Source organism: Solanum stenotomum, chromosome 6 (genome assembly GCF_019186545.1).
Source record: "Solanum stenotomum isolate F172 chromosome 6, ASM1918654v1, whole genome shotgun sequence".
In the NCBI taxonomy this organism is placed as follows: domain Eukaryota; kingdom Viridiplantae; phylum Streptophyta; class Magnoliopsida; order Solanales; family Solanaceae; genus Solanum; species Solanum stenotomum.
In genome coordinates this window covers 40661789-40680467 of record NC_064287.1, presented here as the reverse complement: position 1 = coordinate 40680467, position 18679 = coordinate 40661789, and the positions used below count along the sequence as shown (strand labels likewise).

Genomic DNA, 18679 nt, shown 5'->3' with positions numbered 1-18679 from the left:
TCTTTGTTTGTATCATTCTTAAGGGTTGGGCAATTTTTGTATCATGTTCAACTGGTGGGCATTTTTGTATCATGTGTGGAGTTGTTGTAATTATGTGAAATTATTGATACAAAAATAATGTTTATTGGTGTATCATTCAAAACATGTACTATTCAGTGTGTATCAGATACACAAAGTTCACTAAAATGTATCAAATACACACATTAGATACATTGCAAGTTACTAATTTTAAGTGTAATCAATTATTTTGTATCATATTTAAGCGTTGGGTAATCTTTGTATAATATTCAACTAGTGGACATTTAGTATCAGCTACAAATATATGTCAGATTGTATATCATCAATTGGTATTGAGTATCAATTGCTCTTTTTTTTATCATTATGTATCAATTAAACATTAAGATACTTTGTAGTTACAATTATGTATCATAAGATTAACTTGACATGTTTCTCATGATAATGCCTTTGTTGAGTTCCTTATTGACGAAATCAACATCCCATCAAATGATTTTCGAGCTGATTATCTTCACACAAGATAAAGCATTATTATGGAGATACGATACTGAAAAGGCAAAGTTAAATTATGTCAGCGATAAAAATGATCCTTTAAAGTCCAAGGGTCGCTTCACTCCATCGCATCAAGATGGTTTGGTTCCTGTCGAATAGCGATTATGTATCAACGAATATACACCCTTTGATGTTTTGTTTCATTTTTTAAGACAATTTTACTTAGGCTTTAGAGTGCTACTCTAAAAACTGTTTGATGTCATTTTTTGAATTTGAATGTTTTTTGTTATTGATTATATCATGTAAATTCTTATATTTTGTGTTTTAATTATAGAGTCGTTGATACATAACGTATCATATGATACTTAAATCTTTCATATTATTCATTTGAAGTTCAGAAACATACGTATCAGATTCATAATTAATTTAATCAATTGTATATAAATGAAAATTGTGTTTGTTTGATACATTACGTGTATATCGTGTTTCACACCAGTTGAACATGATACAAAAGGAAAGTTCAGAAACACATAATAAATCTTTCACTTAATGTATATGATACAATGATATGACTCTTATATATGCATATAAATTACATAATTATGTATCAGATTCACAAAGGTTATTATTGGATAACTTAGATATGAGTTTTATCAATGCTTATAGATTTACATAAGTTAATTATGTATCAAATAAATCACCCACACATAAAATTGAACTGATTTTTATACAAAATAGCAAAACTCACATATATTGTATTGATACTTCACATTGTTAACAATTCAAGCTACTTTATTGAAATATAAAAGTGCAAAATTCATATAATTGAAAAATTATTCAACATGAACATGAATATCTTATATAAATTCAATGATTCACTTTCCTTTGGGGAAAAAAGTACAAGTCCTACAGTTGTGACATTCGTGTCCACAACGTCCACAACAACTCGTGTATCTCTACTTTTAAAACAATTAGATACATGTATCTCTCCTTTAATGATACATGTATCTCGCGATCAAAATATGGTATAGAAAGTAATATTACAAACTATCGTGAATCTTAGTAATCAGGATCTAAAGTAGTGAGGTTTATGTATTAATGTATCTGATACATATTCACTGCAATGTAGTAATCAGTGGGGATGCATATCTGTAATATCTTGCTCTTCAAAACAGCAATTGTGTGTGCACAAAGTATTTCGTCTAGTTGAAATCTCCCACAATTACAAGGCTAACAATGTATCTTCTTCCAGATTCATAAACTAAAAAAATAAATTCAGACGATGCAACAACCTAAAAATATTAAACAAGTCAATGATACATTAAATGAAATACCATTTTTTTGATGTTTTTGAAGTAAGACTGATCAAAGTTTTCTAATGGTTCAAGCATTCACAAACATGAAAAGATAGAAAAGAACATGTTTGAGTTCTGATCGAGGCAAATTGGACATGGCAAAGAACTGGATGACATCTCCACTAGTAAGACGTCCATCTCCATCTGTATCAAATTAGCAACCCCATCATTCAAAAATTATTATTTTTTTCTCTTATTTGCACAAAAACACTAAAAAAAATTATCAGAATCAGCAAAATTGAACCATTGTTGATAAATCTTCTCGTGTTCTTTTGAACATCGATTAATGGGGCTTGATAGATCGCCCGATGTAGCATCAATGTAGATCTCCATCCATCTTGTCTTTTGTATCATTGACAAATTTGAGATTCCATCACTTTTGTAACCTTCTTAACTCACCTATTCACCCAAATTGTTGAATGCCTCAACAAAATCGATATATTCATCTTGTATCAATAACTTTTTCGAGTTTTTTTTTTTAAATTACCACTTTTTTCAATATTAATGGTTGTTCAATGGAGAAGATGTAAATTTGAAATTTGTGATATGTTACCTATTGAGATATGGACTGATAAGAATCAGTTAGGCGATAATCAAGGAAATTAAAATAAGTAAAAATAAATTTTACGTGCGTTAATCAAGGAAATCAAAATAAGTAAAAATAAATTTACTTGATTTGTTCCTTTTTAAGCGCAACAAGAAGTTGTTTACAATGTATCAGATATAATGTATCCGAACGGTAGGTATGTATCCGGCTGCCTCCTTTTTTAAGGGATTTTTATAAATTGAAAATTAGTAGGGATATGGTGTAATTTAGATCTTACACTATGTGATTCCTATAATTTATACTTTATTTAATATGAAAATGCAAGTGAAGTTTTTGTTCAAGTTTAGAAGAAAAATAAAAGGCGACTTTAGTTTGTGGAAACAATAATGTTGACTAATTTTTTTAATATATTTAAAATAAATTAAATTATATATTAATAACGTATTCCATGACCGCGCAAAACACGATTAAGTTTACTAGTACAAATATATAGCGAGAATATATGTACCACCACAAAAAAAAAAGATTAAATTTTGGTTTAAAACATACAACTACAATGCTAAAGGGGACAGAGAAAAAAAGGGAAGAAATCATCTAGAAGCATAGTGATTGAAGAAAGAACATATGAAAAATACAAAAAATACCCTTATTTTTGTTTTGAATAATGAAGATAGACATTTGTCCAACTTTATCTACACAATGTACAATTATGATGCGGTTGTCCTGCTCTTCATGGTTCTATTTCTATATAATAGAAAAAAAGAAGACTTGGGTTGCTAATGTATGAAATTGGGTCTTAAAATTGAGTTAAGGTTATGTGAGGAATGATCATATAAATTATAACTAATCGGAGTTGAAAAATTAGCCAATTGAACTTAATTAGCGAATCGGCAAAAGTTTAAATAATATTAATTAAGTAATGAGTTTTTTACTTTTAACGAATTGAAATAATTAACTTATTTATAAATTAAATAGTTCAAAAATATAAACTACTAATTAACAAAATGTTTTAATTAAAAAAAGTTTTCTTTCTAAATAATTTTAAAATTTTATAATATATATATATATATATATATATTTATAAGACATTTGTTTAGTATTGTAACAAGTTATGTTTAGTAAAAAAAAGAATTCTGACAGGTTAGTACTTGATAACCAAATGGGCTTCTATAGAGTAAAAAAGTAAACGTGCAAGACTGACTGAGTAGTCAGTTCGATATAACCGAAGTGAATAGCTGATAATAAAATATAGTAGTCCGTCCATTTCCATCTCTCCTAACCTAATCTTCTCTCTTCCCTTTTCTCTAACAAAAATAAAAATAGAAATGAATTGTTGTTTCCATGGCAATCCTACGATACTGATGTGGGACTTGTGGCCGTAATTCACTAGTAACATCTTAATATTTCTTTTTTCTTGTTGATGTTGTTTCTTCTTATTCACTCTTGTTTTCTTAATATTATTGCAGAACTTGATTTTGTTGCATCTATGGATTGTGATTTGATTTCAATGGCTTGCCTGGAGAAATGGAGTTGTTGTTACCACCTTCGTCTTACAGATCTACCAGGTTAATTGATTTTTTTTAAAATTTTTTTAAGATCTATACTTTTAGGGCTATATGTATTATTTTCTTTCTAATCTTGTATGCTTAATTTTCCTCATCCTGTCGATTGTCAAAGTTTGGTTGCTACCGGGAAGGTTTGGTTGGATAATAGTTCTACGGTAGAAATTGTTTCGGTGTCAAATTGATTGAATTACATTAATTATTAGGTTGAAATTACTTTTGGGGGTGTGTTTGGTACTAAAGACATGTTTTGTAGGAAAATAGGTAATTATTTATTTATGATCTATGTGGGCGGCAACTGGAGGTGTGGAGTCACAAATTTGGGGTTGGGATAGTCAAAGGGATGAAATTGGGTATGTTGTACGGTTGTGTATTGGTTGGTTTGGTTTTGAAGTTAATTGTTTGACTTGTTGGTTATCCGTTATTGGTTTAATTTAACCATTAAGATTCTACTTCAAAAAAAAATTGAAAATCACGCGACAAACCAAATAAATAACATGATGACAAATTTGCTTCTTGCTCAAAACCAAATACTAGTACCTTGTGAAATAACCAAGAAATAAACTAAATCTTAAGTCAAGGACTCGGCTTGGGGATGTAGCTCAAATGGTAGAGCCCTCGCTTAGCATGCGAGAGGTATGGGGATCAATACCCTGCATCTCCATTTCTTTCTCTGAGATTTTAGAATTTCCCGACCTCACTTGTGAGATTTCACTGGGTATGTTGTTTGTCTAAGTCAAGGACTTTATAAACCAAATGATAGCAATATAATTTGTTGATTTATTATCGGGTTATCAAATAATGTTTTCCTTCGCACCAAACACAATCCTAGTTTGTTTTATCTTATCTTAATTTTTTTGTTTTGCTCTTTTCAATATAATTATTTATGTGGGCGGGATGGGGGTGTGTAGTGAGGGATTTGGGGTTGTGGGGGTGGGATGGTCTAAGGGATGAAATTGGGTATGTTGTACTACTGTGTATTGGTTATTGATTTGTAGACATGCTAAATTGTTATAGAACATTAAGATATTGATTATCGGGTATTTATTGTTATTAGTTTGTTTATGTGCTTATGCATTAAGATTTCAAACAAAAAAGAACCATTGAAAATCATATAGAAACAAGGCGACAAACCAAATGAACCATGCATATTAGTTGACAAATTTGCATCTTGCTCAAAAGCAAACACGAGGAAATTGAATAATGTTTGAGACAGTAGAAAGAAAGTAGTATTAAATTAAACCCTAACTCAAGGATTTTATAAACTGAATGGTATAAATATAATTTGTTAATTTACTATGGGGTCATTGGTTAACTCGCTAAGAAAAGGGAGCTGGAGGAGAAGCGCTACGAAGAACAAGAAGTTCTGAAGTTTAAGGATTAATTTCTACCAGGTGATGTCGAAGCGGAATTCATAAATAAGTTTAAGAATCTGAAACAGTCACAACAAAACAAGGTAGTAATACGGGAGAAGGTGGTCCAGTAATCTTCTCCAATCCTGACTTGCTTTTCTACGGAAAAAGTTTTTCAAAATATTTAACCAACCAAACATGAGGAAATTGAATAATGTTTTCCGTTATGCCAAACACACTCTTAGTTTGTTTAATCTTATCTTAATTTTTTCCTTCTTCTCTTTTTAGTATGACATTTAACTTATATAATTTAACCCTTGCCAACGAAAGCAAGGGGTTTGCCTTCTGGGTCGAGCTCGTCGCACCGGGCTTGCCTAGTGCGGGTTACCTCTCCTATGTGGTTTGCGAGCAATTGCATAGGAGCGAGGGTTTTACCCTGTGCGCACCCAAATGGTAGCGTCTGTGGGTTTCCCTTGTCATCAAAAAAATAAAATAAAAATTCATAATCAATGTAATTTGGGTTTTTAAAATTCATAATCAATATTTGGGTTTTAAAACTTCATAATCAATATATTTGGATGGTTATTTGCCCCAAATGTGGGCACCTTATTGGACACTTTAGAACCCCTTCTCTGCCCTTAACTTCTCTACCCAATTCAGTATAATCTGTGGTGTTCTTCTTAGGACATTTCGGAACCCTGTTTTTCTGCACTTCACTTCTCATATAATCTGTGAGTCTTCTTGTTTCCTTTTTCACTTTTTGCTTTTAACTTATTTGCTATCTTGCAATCTGCTCTCTGCTGATTTAATTCACTAGGGTTGTTTCAGATCTGGTTAATTTGGATTTCTATTGCAATTTTTTTTGAAATTTAGGGTTCTTGCCTTCTTGGTATGAATATCTATCTGTACTCTCTGTTGATTTAAATCATTTAGAATTATTTTGGATTACTGGGATTATTAGGATGCTCAGACGGTTGAGAATTTCCTTGATTATCATCTGTTGAGTCATTACCTTTATGAGCTTGAGAAGATTTAGGTGTCTCCTTAATTCCCCTGTCATTGTTAATGATATGCTGCCTTGCAGGTGTTAGATCCACTGAATTGTGCTCAATTCCACAAGTTTGTATTGATCAGAATTCTCAATATTATTATCTAGGATAGAATTGGACTGGGTATGATTAGAGACCTTACCTGGTAATACTGTGGTAGTAATTTGATTGTTTTGCTGATCGGTCAGAAGTGTTTTTACTGATTTTAATTCTATTCTCTCTAGACCTATAGAGGCTTCATAAATTTCTATGGTGGTGGTTGGTTGGATTGACATAACATGCTGTCAACTGCTTCTTCTTCTCTACTTTTTTTTTGTTCCTGACCTTTTCATTTCTCTTTATGCTCTTCAGCTAGTCTTCATGGCAGGATTTGCTGTCGAAGACTATGGATTGACTGTTCTTGCCGGGGTAAATTACTATTTATTTTTAATTTTATATTTATTAGATGATTCTGTAGGGGTAAATTACTTTTTGCTGTTTTGGTATTTTGATTATGTAGGCTACCAGTTGCATTTCGGAGATTGGGTTATGACGCCAATGGGTAACCAACGTTACCTTCGTAAGTGTTCATTCTCTTACTTTCCTCTTTTTTGTTGAATAGAAGTGTCTCTGTTCTTTCATTCTTCATGTCGGTTTAGTTGTTGTATGGAGGGTTCAAAGTTCTTTTGGAGTTTTTCATATTCTTTTTTTGTGGATCGATTTTGTGCTTAACTAATAGAAACAGAAGTTCAGAAAATGGATAAATAATTGCCAAGTGAAATTGAAAAAGTTACTGGTAAAATGAATGTAAGCAACTAGTAACCAAAAAGAAACAAATGCTCTCAGACACAGTTCCCAAAAACTCTCTCTTCTGGAGAGAACCCTCTTTCCGGTAGGTCGCTTGAGAACTACCATCCTAGTTTTCTCCCTCCCTGTCTCTCCAGTTATCGCTCTGATCACTGGAACACCTTCTCGCTTCTTCTCTCCTCTTCTCTTTCAACCTCAACCAAGCATTTGATGGACGACACTATTTATTTTGCAGTAGGATTCAAATCCTACGATATCGCAAGAACATCAGGTACAACAGGAGATTGGTATGACTGGACAGAAAGAACAGGAATTCCATGATGAGAACAACCTTCAATGGCAAGGCTATGGAATGGATTTTTTTGACCTTGCGAGAAGCTTCCAAATCAAAAGGGGAACTCAGTTAGAAGATGGAAGAAAAAATATGCCTTTTTAGAAATCTACTGAGTTAGGAATTTTAACTAGTTTGGCAGATACATAAGCTTGATAAACATCAGAGCTAGAAGAAGGGCAGTCATTATTATACCGGAGTTAACTTTTAACTCAGGCTGGACAGGAATTGTAGAGAAAGTTGGGAGATTCATTAATAGTCACAAACGTGGGGGGAACTTAGAGAAGCATAGGCTGGTTGACAACAACATTCCCTATGCGGATTTGCTAAGAAGCATTAAATGGGTGAATGGGGGAGAAAAAACATATAAACAGAAAACACGTTTAAGAGGGGCGACAAATTTACATTTATGAGGACATAAATTCCCAAAGTGAAGTACTAAAGAAGAGTTTGGTGGGCAAATTTGTGGTCTGTAAAGGTGAGACTCCAACTCTTACAGAGGTTAGGAAATGGGCAAATAATCTCTGGAAGCAGATTCACGGTCTGAATATTTACGAAATGGGGGTGGGAATTTTCTTCCTCGAATTTGCATCTAAACCACAACAAAACAAGTGGTAGAAGGTGTCTGGATGTGGAAGAATTTTCCGGTCAAAATGCAGTGGCGGAGTCCAATAATAGGTACATTGGCGGACAACGGTCGACCCAAATCCATTTGGGTTAGAGTGGTGGGTCTGCCAATGCATCTTTGGGCACAAAAAACCTTCAAATTCCTGCCTATACTCGATCACTGATCCAGTCTGTTGGATGCTGCACAGATGTTCATCTGGATGTTGAAACTCAGCAGTCCGTAATTTTCTTGCAGCACTTTCACCAACTAATTCCAGTAATAAATGGTTCTTTCACTGTTGATCCAAGCAAAATCATTCCATTGCATCTCCTTCCAAAAACCAGCCACATCAACCTTGCAATCATCAAGTGTTTGATAATATTGAAAATGCTTCTTTGCTTTCAGAATCCACCCTCGAGGATCTCCTCCCTTATACTTAAGAAAGTCTATTTTTGTGTGCGGACGTCGAGAAGTTTCTTGATGCCTCCAAATGCTATCAACCTCGCCCTCCTCCAGTAAAACTTTAATTTTTCTTTGCTAATTCCGACTATTTTGCTCCTTTAATGTTGCCACATCAGCAGCCGAAGTGTTCATGACTTCCAATCTGCTCTATACATGGTCAATTATTGGGTGATCTGATCATGATTTGACATGAATGACAAATCTTACTATGATACAATAATAGAAACATAGGTTCAGATGGATAAATATTATAGAAGTTATATTAATAACAGAGAGACACAAGCATCTCATATCTCTTGGAACAATCTGTTTATATACAATAGATGATTACACCTACCCTCTATATTATTAAGATGCATTTTATATATAATAGGATGATCCATAACTACTTAACAGCATTTATGAGAAGAACATATAATTTCTGGTAATCGTAAGAAACTGCCTAGCAGATAACTTCCACTAACTTATTAGAAACTGCTCAATCCTCCCGATCTTCTATATTTTGTTTGCCTCTTCCTTCTTGAATAAGTCTGGAATATATGTGGTTTATCATTAACATTTGACTCTTNATAGTGAACATATTCATGTCTTCGAACTAAGATTGTAGCTTGTAGAATTCATCATATTCGCAGTGACAACTATCACCATGACATTTGCAAGCATCATTCAAATCTTGTTTAACCTTACTAGATGACTCAGGTTGCTCATCCTCTGTTGCATAACTTGCTTCAGAATCATCATAATCTGATTTAGAACCAGAAGTATATAGAAAACTATAAATCTTCTCTTGAATATCATCATCAAGTTATAGAGTCTTAAGCTTTTCTAGCTTACAATTTGGAGCTATATACCCAAATTTTTCACATTTATAACACTTAATCTTATCAAGATTTCGCCTTGACCTATTTCTAGTAAATCTATGAGATTTACGATGAGCCCTACGCTCATCTCTTTCTTCTCTAGTCCTTCTTCTAGATCTTCTTTTCTTATGATGTGATCTATGAGATTCTAATTTAGAAGTTTCTCGGTTGGTGCTTTTTGAAGCATCCGGTAAACCGAATTGAGTACAAAAATCTCTTAATTGAGACTTTTCTCTAAGCTTATCCATTTTAAGCTGTCTTGAGAGTTTTAACTCATTGCACAAATTTATGTCTTCTTGTGTACAAGCCCCAATATGCTTTCCATAAGTAAAATCATTATAGGGAATAATTCCTTGTGGATTTCTAAGAGTCTTCTTTACTCTTTCTGCAAATAAAGAAGGTAAGTCATCAATAAATTTGGCTTTCCAGAATTCTAAACCATTTTCGGAAAGTTCCATTACCCGACTTAAATAAGTGTCTTTATACCATCTAAACTCACCTAAATGTCTACATCTAAGACCATTTGGTAGAGATCTAATGATTTCATATTGATTGGTAAATCTACCACTAAAATGTTTAAGAATAGTCAAAGTAAGTCTATACACAACGTTTTCTCTATTTTGAACAAGGGCAAAGCCTAAATTATCAACTCCTTCATTTACAGCCTTAGCATTAATTACTGCTGCTCTCGCATCAGAGGGCATATAATTATCCCACCATCCTCTTAGTTGACCGGTAAATCCTGCAATAATCATCTTGCAAATGGTCTTATCAGTGTTACTAACACTTTTGCAGATAGTAACATACACAAGCATTCTATGAACCATAATCGTCAACTGCCTATCAGTTAGCCCATCGAGATTCCATTCATAAATCTCACTTCCACTATAAGAAGTGTTAGTTTGATTCCAATCTCTTTCCTCTATTAAAACATCTTGAAAAGTAGGCCTGTGATAGTAATATGTTTGCATGCTAGGTTTTCTAGCAAAAGCAGGATTACCACTATTCTTCTTTGGATACCCATGAAGTTTATTAACTTCCATTTCCATTTGAGTTTTGAAATCAAAAGTGGCTTCCATCTCATTTGCAAAATCTTCAGCGAGACTTATCGATTTCGCACTTGCACCAAATTGAGAAAACTTTTTATCAAAAAGATTTTCAAGGTCATGCAAAGGTCTAAGAATAAAATCCTGAATCTCAGGAGGCCTTTGAATATGAACATCAGGTTGTTTTAACGAAGAAGCCTGTTTCGAAACTTGTTTCACAGATTTTAGCTTATTATCAATTTGAACAATCAGATTAGACAGGTTATCTAATTTTTTGTCTAGGGAACAAATATGTTCACCAATAACTTCAACATATAGACCCAAATAATTATTTTGAGAAATAAGACGATTAATTTCATTTATACTTACTGCTGCGACTTCATTATCAATAAATTTATGAAAAGCAATAAAAGTAATACCAGTATTATTTGGTAAAATAAACGAAGCTTGAGGAGGATAAATGGATTGAATAATATTACCTGATTCATCTTTGTAAGATCGTTCAAGAACGTTGATGAATAAAAGCAAATAAGTGGTTATAAACCAAGGCACAAAGAACATAATATGATTATGTAATGCACAAGTTTCATAAAACTCTTGAGAAATATTATTTAAATCTTCTTTACTATAAGTGTCAAAAAACCAAGTTTTAAACCGGTTCCATTTTTCATTCAAAAATTCGTTTAGAATATATTTCTTGCCAGTGAACCTGGACTAAAATCAATTTGATGTTCACTCATCATTAAGTATCATTAAGATTAAAATCCATCTCGGATACAGAAGGAATATCCTTATCAGAAACATCAGATGATTTATCATTCGTTTGAACAATGTTTAATCGAGGATCAATTTTAATTTTTTGTTTTTCTGTAGATATAACTGTTGATAAAATATGTAATGAAGCAGTGCGATTTCTAGCTGGACCATAACAAAGTTCTATCAGAGAAATATGTTGAATAACCAGTCTTCTATCAGAAGCACAAGAATGTATACTATAAGGAAAACTTTTTTCATCAAACTGCATACAAATTTTTCCATCTGAATTTTGACTAATATGAGAATATTCAGAATTAGTGACAGCATCGGTCATTTGCTCAGGGGGTATAACAGAATCTAAAATTCAAGTGGTAGGAAAATTAATTTTTTCCCATTTTATAGGTCTTCTAGTAGTGACCTTAGATTTGGCGAAATTAGTTTCTACGAAAATAGTTTGATCAGATGTATCATATAACTTACATCTAGGATTCAAAGTAGCAAGTAATTTATAATAGATTCTATACGACAAGCAAATTAATTTAGATCCAGGTGCATAGTTATAACCATGCGTTTTAACATTCAAAGTTAAAACATCTAATATATTATAATCAGTCAAAGATAATTGCAAATTGGGCTGAGCATTAAAATAAACTGGACCATAGGCCAACCGTAGATTCTATCGAACCCATCAAGGATTGACGAAAATTTAAATTCCTCGCATCTCGTAGAGCAGCTAAGAAAATCTCTGGTAACCCTTTAAGAGTTAAAGGTTTAAAAGCAATTTGAACCATGCCAATATGCAAAAATTTATACTGAGATTTATATAATTCAATATCACGCTTATTTAATAAACGAATAGTTTGTTCGGACGAGTTTAACGCCAAGGATTGTTCAGTTGTTTTAATCAACTGTTTATTAGAAATCTTATCAAACCAACCATAATCATAAATGGTTTTTATATTAACTTTCGGAATAGTCCATTTGTTTAATAAATCAAGGTTTTGAGGTATATTTACCTCTTCTAGACGAGTGCTTTTAATATCCTCTTGATCCATAAAAGAGAGAAAATATCTATGCCGAAATTCTTCACATCAATTATATATATACCATGAAAGTTCCTAGGCTCTGATACCAACGTTAAAGGATTACCGACCTGGCGGTGCTCCGCCCAGTCATAGATCAAGCAAGTCAATATCCTTAGAGGTAGTCCAACTACATAAGAATCGAAATACACAACAATTTTAACATAGTTTCTCAGACTGCATGGTTTAATTATTTTACCCATATATAAGACATTTGTTTAGTTTCCCTAAAATAATATATATAATACAGTAATAAATAAAAAAGTGAGTCCATAGTATTGTAATAAGTTGTGTTTAGTAAAAAAAAGAATTCTGACAGGTTAGTACTTGATAACCAAATGGGCTTCTATAGAGTAAAAAAATAAACGTGCAAGACTGAGTGAATAGTAAGGCTGGCAATTGGACCGGTTTTTGTTCAGTTCAATTTTCGTATCGGTAAGTCCGGTACCGATTGAACCGGTAAGGAACCGATCTTATAGGTACCGGAACCGGTACCAAAACGGAACCCGAATTTTTATCCAGTTGATCCGATTCGATAAGAACCGGTTCCGGTCCAGTTCAACAGTCAATTTTTTTTATTTTTTCTTAAAGTTGAACGTAGAGTCGTTGGGCTGGGGCCCAAAACGGCTCCAAACAGCCCCCCACCCCTCTCTACCCTTTAGCACTATAAATATACTCATATTTTTTCATTTAAATCACAAATTCACAAACTATTTTATTAATATCTTATAAAATCTCTTAATTTTTAATCTCTCATAAATTCATAATTATTATTTTGTGATATTGACTTGGAGTTCAAATTTCGGAGATTTATTTGAAGTAAATCGGAAGCTTCAATTGGCATCTCTCAATTCCGGCTTTGGTTATATGTCTACTTTTACGTAGATGTGCGGTACATTCGTTCCAACTTTAATTTTTTATTTGTTTATTAATTAAGTTATTTTATTTTTTTTGTTATATTATCTTTGCTTGTTTTTCATAATATTAATTATTTTAAACTTGAACATGAATTTGGAAAAATATAGTGGTAAAAGACTAATGTCGGAATGAAAAAATAATAGGGGAGGAGGAAGTAGTTCTAATTCTAAAAATTTGCCACCTCCTAGATTTAGAATTAATACTAATGATTATACTCATGTTGATGAAACTTCTTTTACACGAGACTCACAACCTATTGAATTTAATTCCGAAAATGAAGTAGATCATGAAACTTTAAATAGATGTTTTACTAATTTTGAGGAAGAATTAGATGAGGAAGTAGAAATAAATGAGGAAGATGATGAGACCCCTACCCCTACTAGTCCCGCTACCGAATTACCGGAACAAGATGAAGTCCCCTCTTTACCTACTTTTTCAAAGACCGTTGTACGTGTTAAAAGATTTTTAGTATGGAAATTTTTGGTACAAAATGAGGAAAAAACTGTTGGGTTATGAAGGGTGATTAGGGCGTCATGCGGAAGCTTACAATTGCAATCAAGACGGTGATAAATTAGATGACAAATAAAGCGATACTAAAACATAATATTATTAATATGAAAACTAATTTAAAAGAAAAATATTATAACTGTTGAGAGAATAAATCTCCCCATAAACTAAACTCTTTAAATGTCTACATTGTGGATACTATTTTTGTTATGCTATGAGAATATGAATCTTCAATTTATAAATCTCCAAACTATTCCTCTAAGGAAAGAATAAACCAAATATAAGAAAATTATATTTTACTTTCAGAAAAAGTTCAAGCATTTATGGTAATACTTTGACTTTTCTTCAAGAAAAAAAAAAACTTCAAATAAGGTAAGAAAATCAGGACAAAACCCTAACAAAAACTACTGTTGCTTGCACGAAATGTAAATTGATCATGAAACATGTAACTACGGGTACACAAGGGGGAACGAGACGACTAAGAACACATTTGAGAAAGTGTAATAAAAAATTTGCTCGCCTAGATGATATAGAAAGGGCTAATAGAATTGGAATACCTCAACCTGAAAATTCTATGGGAGTTGGAGGTTCTAATATGGTTCAAAGTGTATTAAATATGACTAACCCGGCTAGCCGAAGCACACACCACACATATAGTAAAGAAAAAGATCGTAGAGAATTAGCTAAAATGGTTGTTGTTTGTGGTTTGCCTTTTTCATTTCCTTCACATCCTAGTTTTATTCAGTATATTCGGAAATCGTATAACCCAGATTATGAAGGTATTCCAAGAAGTACAATTAAAAGTGATCTTTTTAAATATCAAAAAGAATATTGTCATTTTCTTCGTTGTTTATTTGTTTATTATGATGGTAGATTATCTATTACTTCTGATATGGGACGTAGTCCTAATGGTAATGATTATTTTACAATTATTGTCCATTGGATTGACCATGAATGGAACATGCAAAAACGAATATTAGGATATAAATATGTTGAAGAAACTAAAACCGGTGCTTATATAGCAACAAAAATAGGCTCTATTTTACAATTTTATGAAATATGTGAATGAGTGTCACTTTAGATAATGCTTCTAATAATTTAAAAGCAATTGATTATTTAAAATGTAGACTTTGTCCAATTTTTTTTTTTTTTTAATTAATATTGGTGGAGCTGTTAGCTCCTTTATTTATTTCAATAAACCCAAAAATTTACAAATATAGACCCGTAAAATAGGCCCAAAGGAATGAAACAAAAAACATGAAAAAATGTGGGCCAATCCAAAGGGAAATGGCATACTATAAAAGATAGTAAGATTTCCATTTGCATCCTCTTTGTCTCCTCCGCCTCTTACACAGTAGCTTTGAGGAATAAAAGTGTCCTCAAGTTGTGAATTATTTATGTGTATCTCCTGACCTCCTTTACTCTGACAATTCGAAGATCGCAGCAGTAAGTCTTCCCTCCTCTCCATTTATGTGTTGTAATGCCAATCACTCTTCCTTCCTGACCTTGGCTTCCTTTGTAGTGGTAAACTTCGGTGGTGCAGTGGATCTGATGCCAAGTCCTGAGCTATTGCTTGGAAAATGTAAGCACATCTCCATACTTTTCCATTTTTGCCTTACTCCACACTGATTTGAGACGGACATATATATTCCAAGACAACCTCTCCGTATCTGATTTGATCGACTTCGTTTTTGCTGGTGGAGCTTTTTGTAAGCTGACATAGCTAGGTATTGTTTTCTTCACAGTTATGTATGCCTGTATGGTGGAAAAATTTGATGTACATAGCATAACTGTGTTCCTTGTTAATCTCTTTGATCCCTCCCCTGATGTGTTGCTTGTACTGTTATCTTCCTTGTTTTAATCCGTAGTGATGGAATTTCTGCTTTATCCATGTTCACAATTCCTCTACACTCCACTGATAACTGTTGGAAAACATGTATTTGTATTGCATTCGTTTGCTCAAATGCTTCATTTGCCAATTTATCTGCTAGTTTATTAGCTTCCCGAAACACATGTTGAATCTTTGCCTGAGTAGAGCTAATTAACTCTATTATTTCCAGCATTTCCTCTGCCTGCTGCCATGGTACCTTCCAATTACCTCGAATAATATTTGTAATGCTTAGAGAATCTGTCTCTAGAATGTAATTGCTGAAATTATATCTCTTGCAATGTCTTAGTGCTTTAAAGACTGCTAATATTTCTGCCTCCATGTTCGTTCTATTTCCCAATTGCCCCGCCTCCGCATATACAATATCTCCTTTGTCGTTCCTTAAGCAAAATGCATAGGCACTTTCTCCAGGATTCCCTCTACTAGCTCCATCCGTGTTGCATTTTATTGTACCATTATGAGGTTTCCTCCAGCTCACCGCACAGTAATGCAATCTGGGTTTGTACTCCTTAAGTATTTTTACCATCTCTCCCCAATTTTTAGGAACTTTAATCCATGGATATTTCATGTTTATCAGTTGTATGATAGTGTTGACACACTGACTCTTCAACTTATAAAAATTTATATCCAATCCATGTCTTCTTGCATTTCTCCGTTTCCACAATTCCCATAGTATAATGCTTGGTATTGCTTGAAAAATGAATTTCAGTTTGATAGGAGTGTCAGCTTCCCACCATCCTGTTATCATCTGTTTCAAACACCCATGTTGTTGAATACCTGCACATGAAGCAAACTGCTTCCATAGCTTTTGGGCTATGGGAGCTGTTAGAAATAAATGTTCTATAGTTTCCTCCTCAAACTCTTCACAACAATAGCATCTCGATGCTATAGTAACCCCCATCCTTTTAAGATTTTCCTCCGTGGCAATCCTTCCCTTCCAAATTCTCCATAGTAAAAAACTAAGCTTAAAAGGAATCTGTTTTCCCCACATATTCGCCCTCCATTCCTCCTTCTCCCTTCTACATCGCAGCATATCAAAAGCTGATTTGATTGTGAATTCCCCACTTGTACTTCCCATCCACCAAGCTTTATCCCCCTCCTCCGTCAGACGGGGGGTAATGCATTCCGTAATGTACAAGATCATCTCTTCCGACACTATTTGTCCCAGCTTTTGAATATCCCATTCTCCATTTGTAATGAATCTTTTCACCTCTATCTCTTCCTCCTCTCCACCATGGTCCTCTATAAAATATAAAGCTCCTTGTTTTGTCCAATTATCAAACCAAAAACTCATTTCTCCAGATTTAAGTTGCCACCAAATATTATGTTCTACTTCTTCCCTTACCTCCACCATTTTCTTCCATGCGTGAGAAGCTCCTCTACTCGTGGCTAATACCGGATGTTGTTTCTTACAATACTTAGTCCACATATAAGTACTCCATAGAGAAGTAGAGGTTCTGAAATTCCACCATAGTTTACTATACAGTGCCTTTGATACATCATATAATGATCTCACTCCTACTCCCCCTTCTTCCTTGGGATAACATAATTCTTCCCAAGATACCCAATGTTTTCCTCTAGTTCCTCCTGCTTTACTCCAGAAAAAGCTGGCAAACATCTGATGTAACTGATTCATGATTCTTTTTGTCGGATTCATTGCTGAAAGAAGGAACAGTGGCATAGACTGTAATATGCTCGTAATGAGAATGACTTTTCCCCCGTATGATAACCACTTATTCTGCCAGGATAATATTCTCTTTTGTATCTTCATCAACAATTCCTCATAATACACATTTTTTTTTCTACCATAGAACACCGGGCACCCCAGATATATGAAGGGAAAGTTTCCTTGTCTGATCCCTGTAATTCTTCTTAATCGCATAGCGACTATCAGAGGTGTATTATCATGAAGGTAAAAAAAACTCTTATTGAGATTAATCATTTGGCCTGATATTTTCTCATAATCCCTTAGAATTCCCATCATCTTTTTAATAGACCTCTTTTCCCCCGAACAGAAGAGTATGGTATCATCAGCATAAGATAAATGGTTTATGGGAGGGCTCCATTTAGGCATACCATATCCTTTAAACTCCTTATCTTCATGGAGTTTATTTAAGCCCCTCGCTAAGACCTCCGCCGCAATGATAAACAAAGTTGGGGATAGAGGATCTCCTTGTTTCAATCCCCTTGAGGAGTGAAAGAAACCATATGGTTGTCCGTTCACCAAAATTGAGTACCAATTGTTAGAAACCAGCCTCCATACCATGTCAATAATCAGTTCTGAAAAACCAAATCTTCTTAACACTTTGGTCAAGTAAAACCATGACACTCTATCATATGCTTTAGCCATGTCAAGCTTCACCACCACATTCTGAAAATTCTTTCTTATATTTATGTCCCTTATTATCTCCTGAGCTAACAACACATTCTCTGTTATACTCCTACCCTTCACAAAACCAGACTGATTTCTAGATATGAGACTTGGTAACAGTTTTGTTATTCTTTGATGCAGCAGTCTCGAAATAACTTTGTTAACAAAGGTACTTAGACTTACTGGTCTCAAGTCAGAAAAATTCCTGGTCTTCTCTTTTTTTGGCAGCAGTACAACATTTGTGTGAGTGATAAATCTAGGCAGTTGATGCCCACAAAAGAAAGCTCGCACCATTTCTGTAATATCTTCTCCAACTATTTCCCAGCAGCTCTGAAAAAATTCCCCTGAAAAACCATCTGGACCACTTGTGCTATCCCCATTTAACGCAAAAACCACCTCTTTCACCTCATCCTTATTAGGCAATATTCCCATCTCTTCATTTTGCAACGGAGTGATAATTCTCGGGATCAAATCAAGCATGCTATCATCATCATTTGTATTTGTTTCCTTAAATTGATCTTCAAAAAATGACACTGCCTCCGCTCCTATGTTCTCATTACCAGTCACATTATCCCCTTGAGCCGTAGTAATTTCGGAGATGAATAATTTCTTCCTTCGTCCTTTCACATAATTGTGAAAAAACTTTGTATTTCTATCTCCATCCTTAAACCATCTCATCCCTGATTTTTGTCT

At 33.6% G+C, this 18679-nt stretch overlaps 1 protein-coding gene across 4 annotated transcripts in view; it reads left to right on the top strand.

Annotated features, from left to right (window-relative positions):
* Positions 1-3672: 3672 nt before the first annotated feature.
* LOC125869435 (uncharacterized) overlaps positions 3673-18679 on the top strand; it is a 29494-nt gene continuing 14487 nt past the window's right edge. For 2 of the 4 annotated variants that reach the window (XR_007446817.1, XM_049550017.1), the window contains exons 1-2: positions 3673-3787; positions 3876-3974. Coding sequence is in view for 1 of the 4 variants with exons in the window: in XM_049550017.1 (XP_049405974.1) it covers positions 3934-3974 (41 nt within the window). In the remaining 3 variants the exon portion in view is untranslated. Of the gene's footprint in view, positions 3788-3875; positions 3975-6739; positions 6781-6871; positions 6932-18679 lie in introns of all 4 variants that reach the window. The other 2 variants (XR_007446818.1, XR_007446819.1) reach the window with 2 other exon arrangements.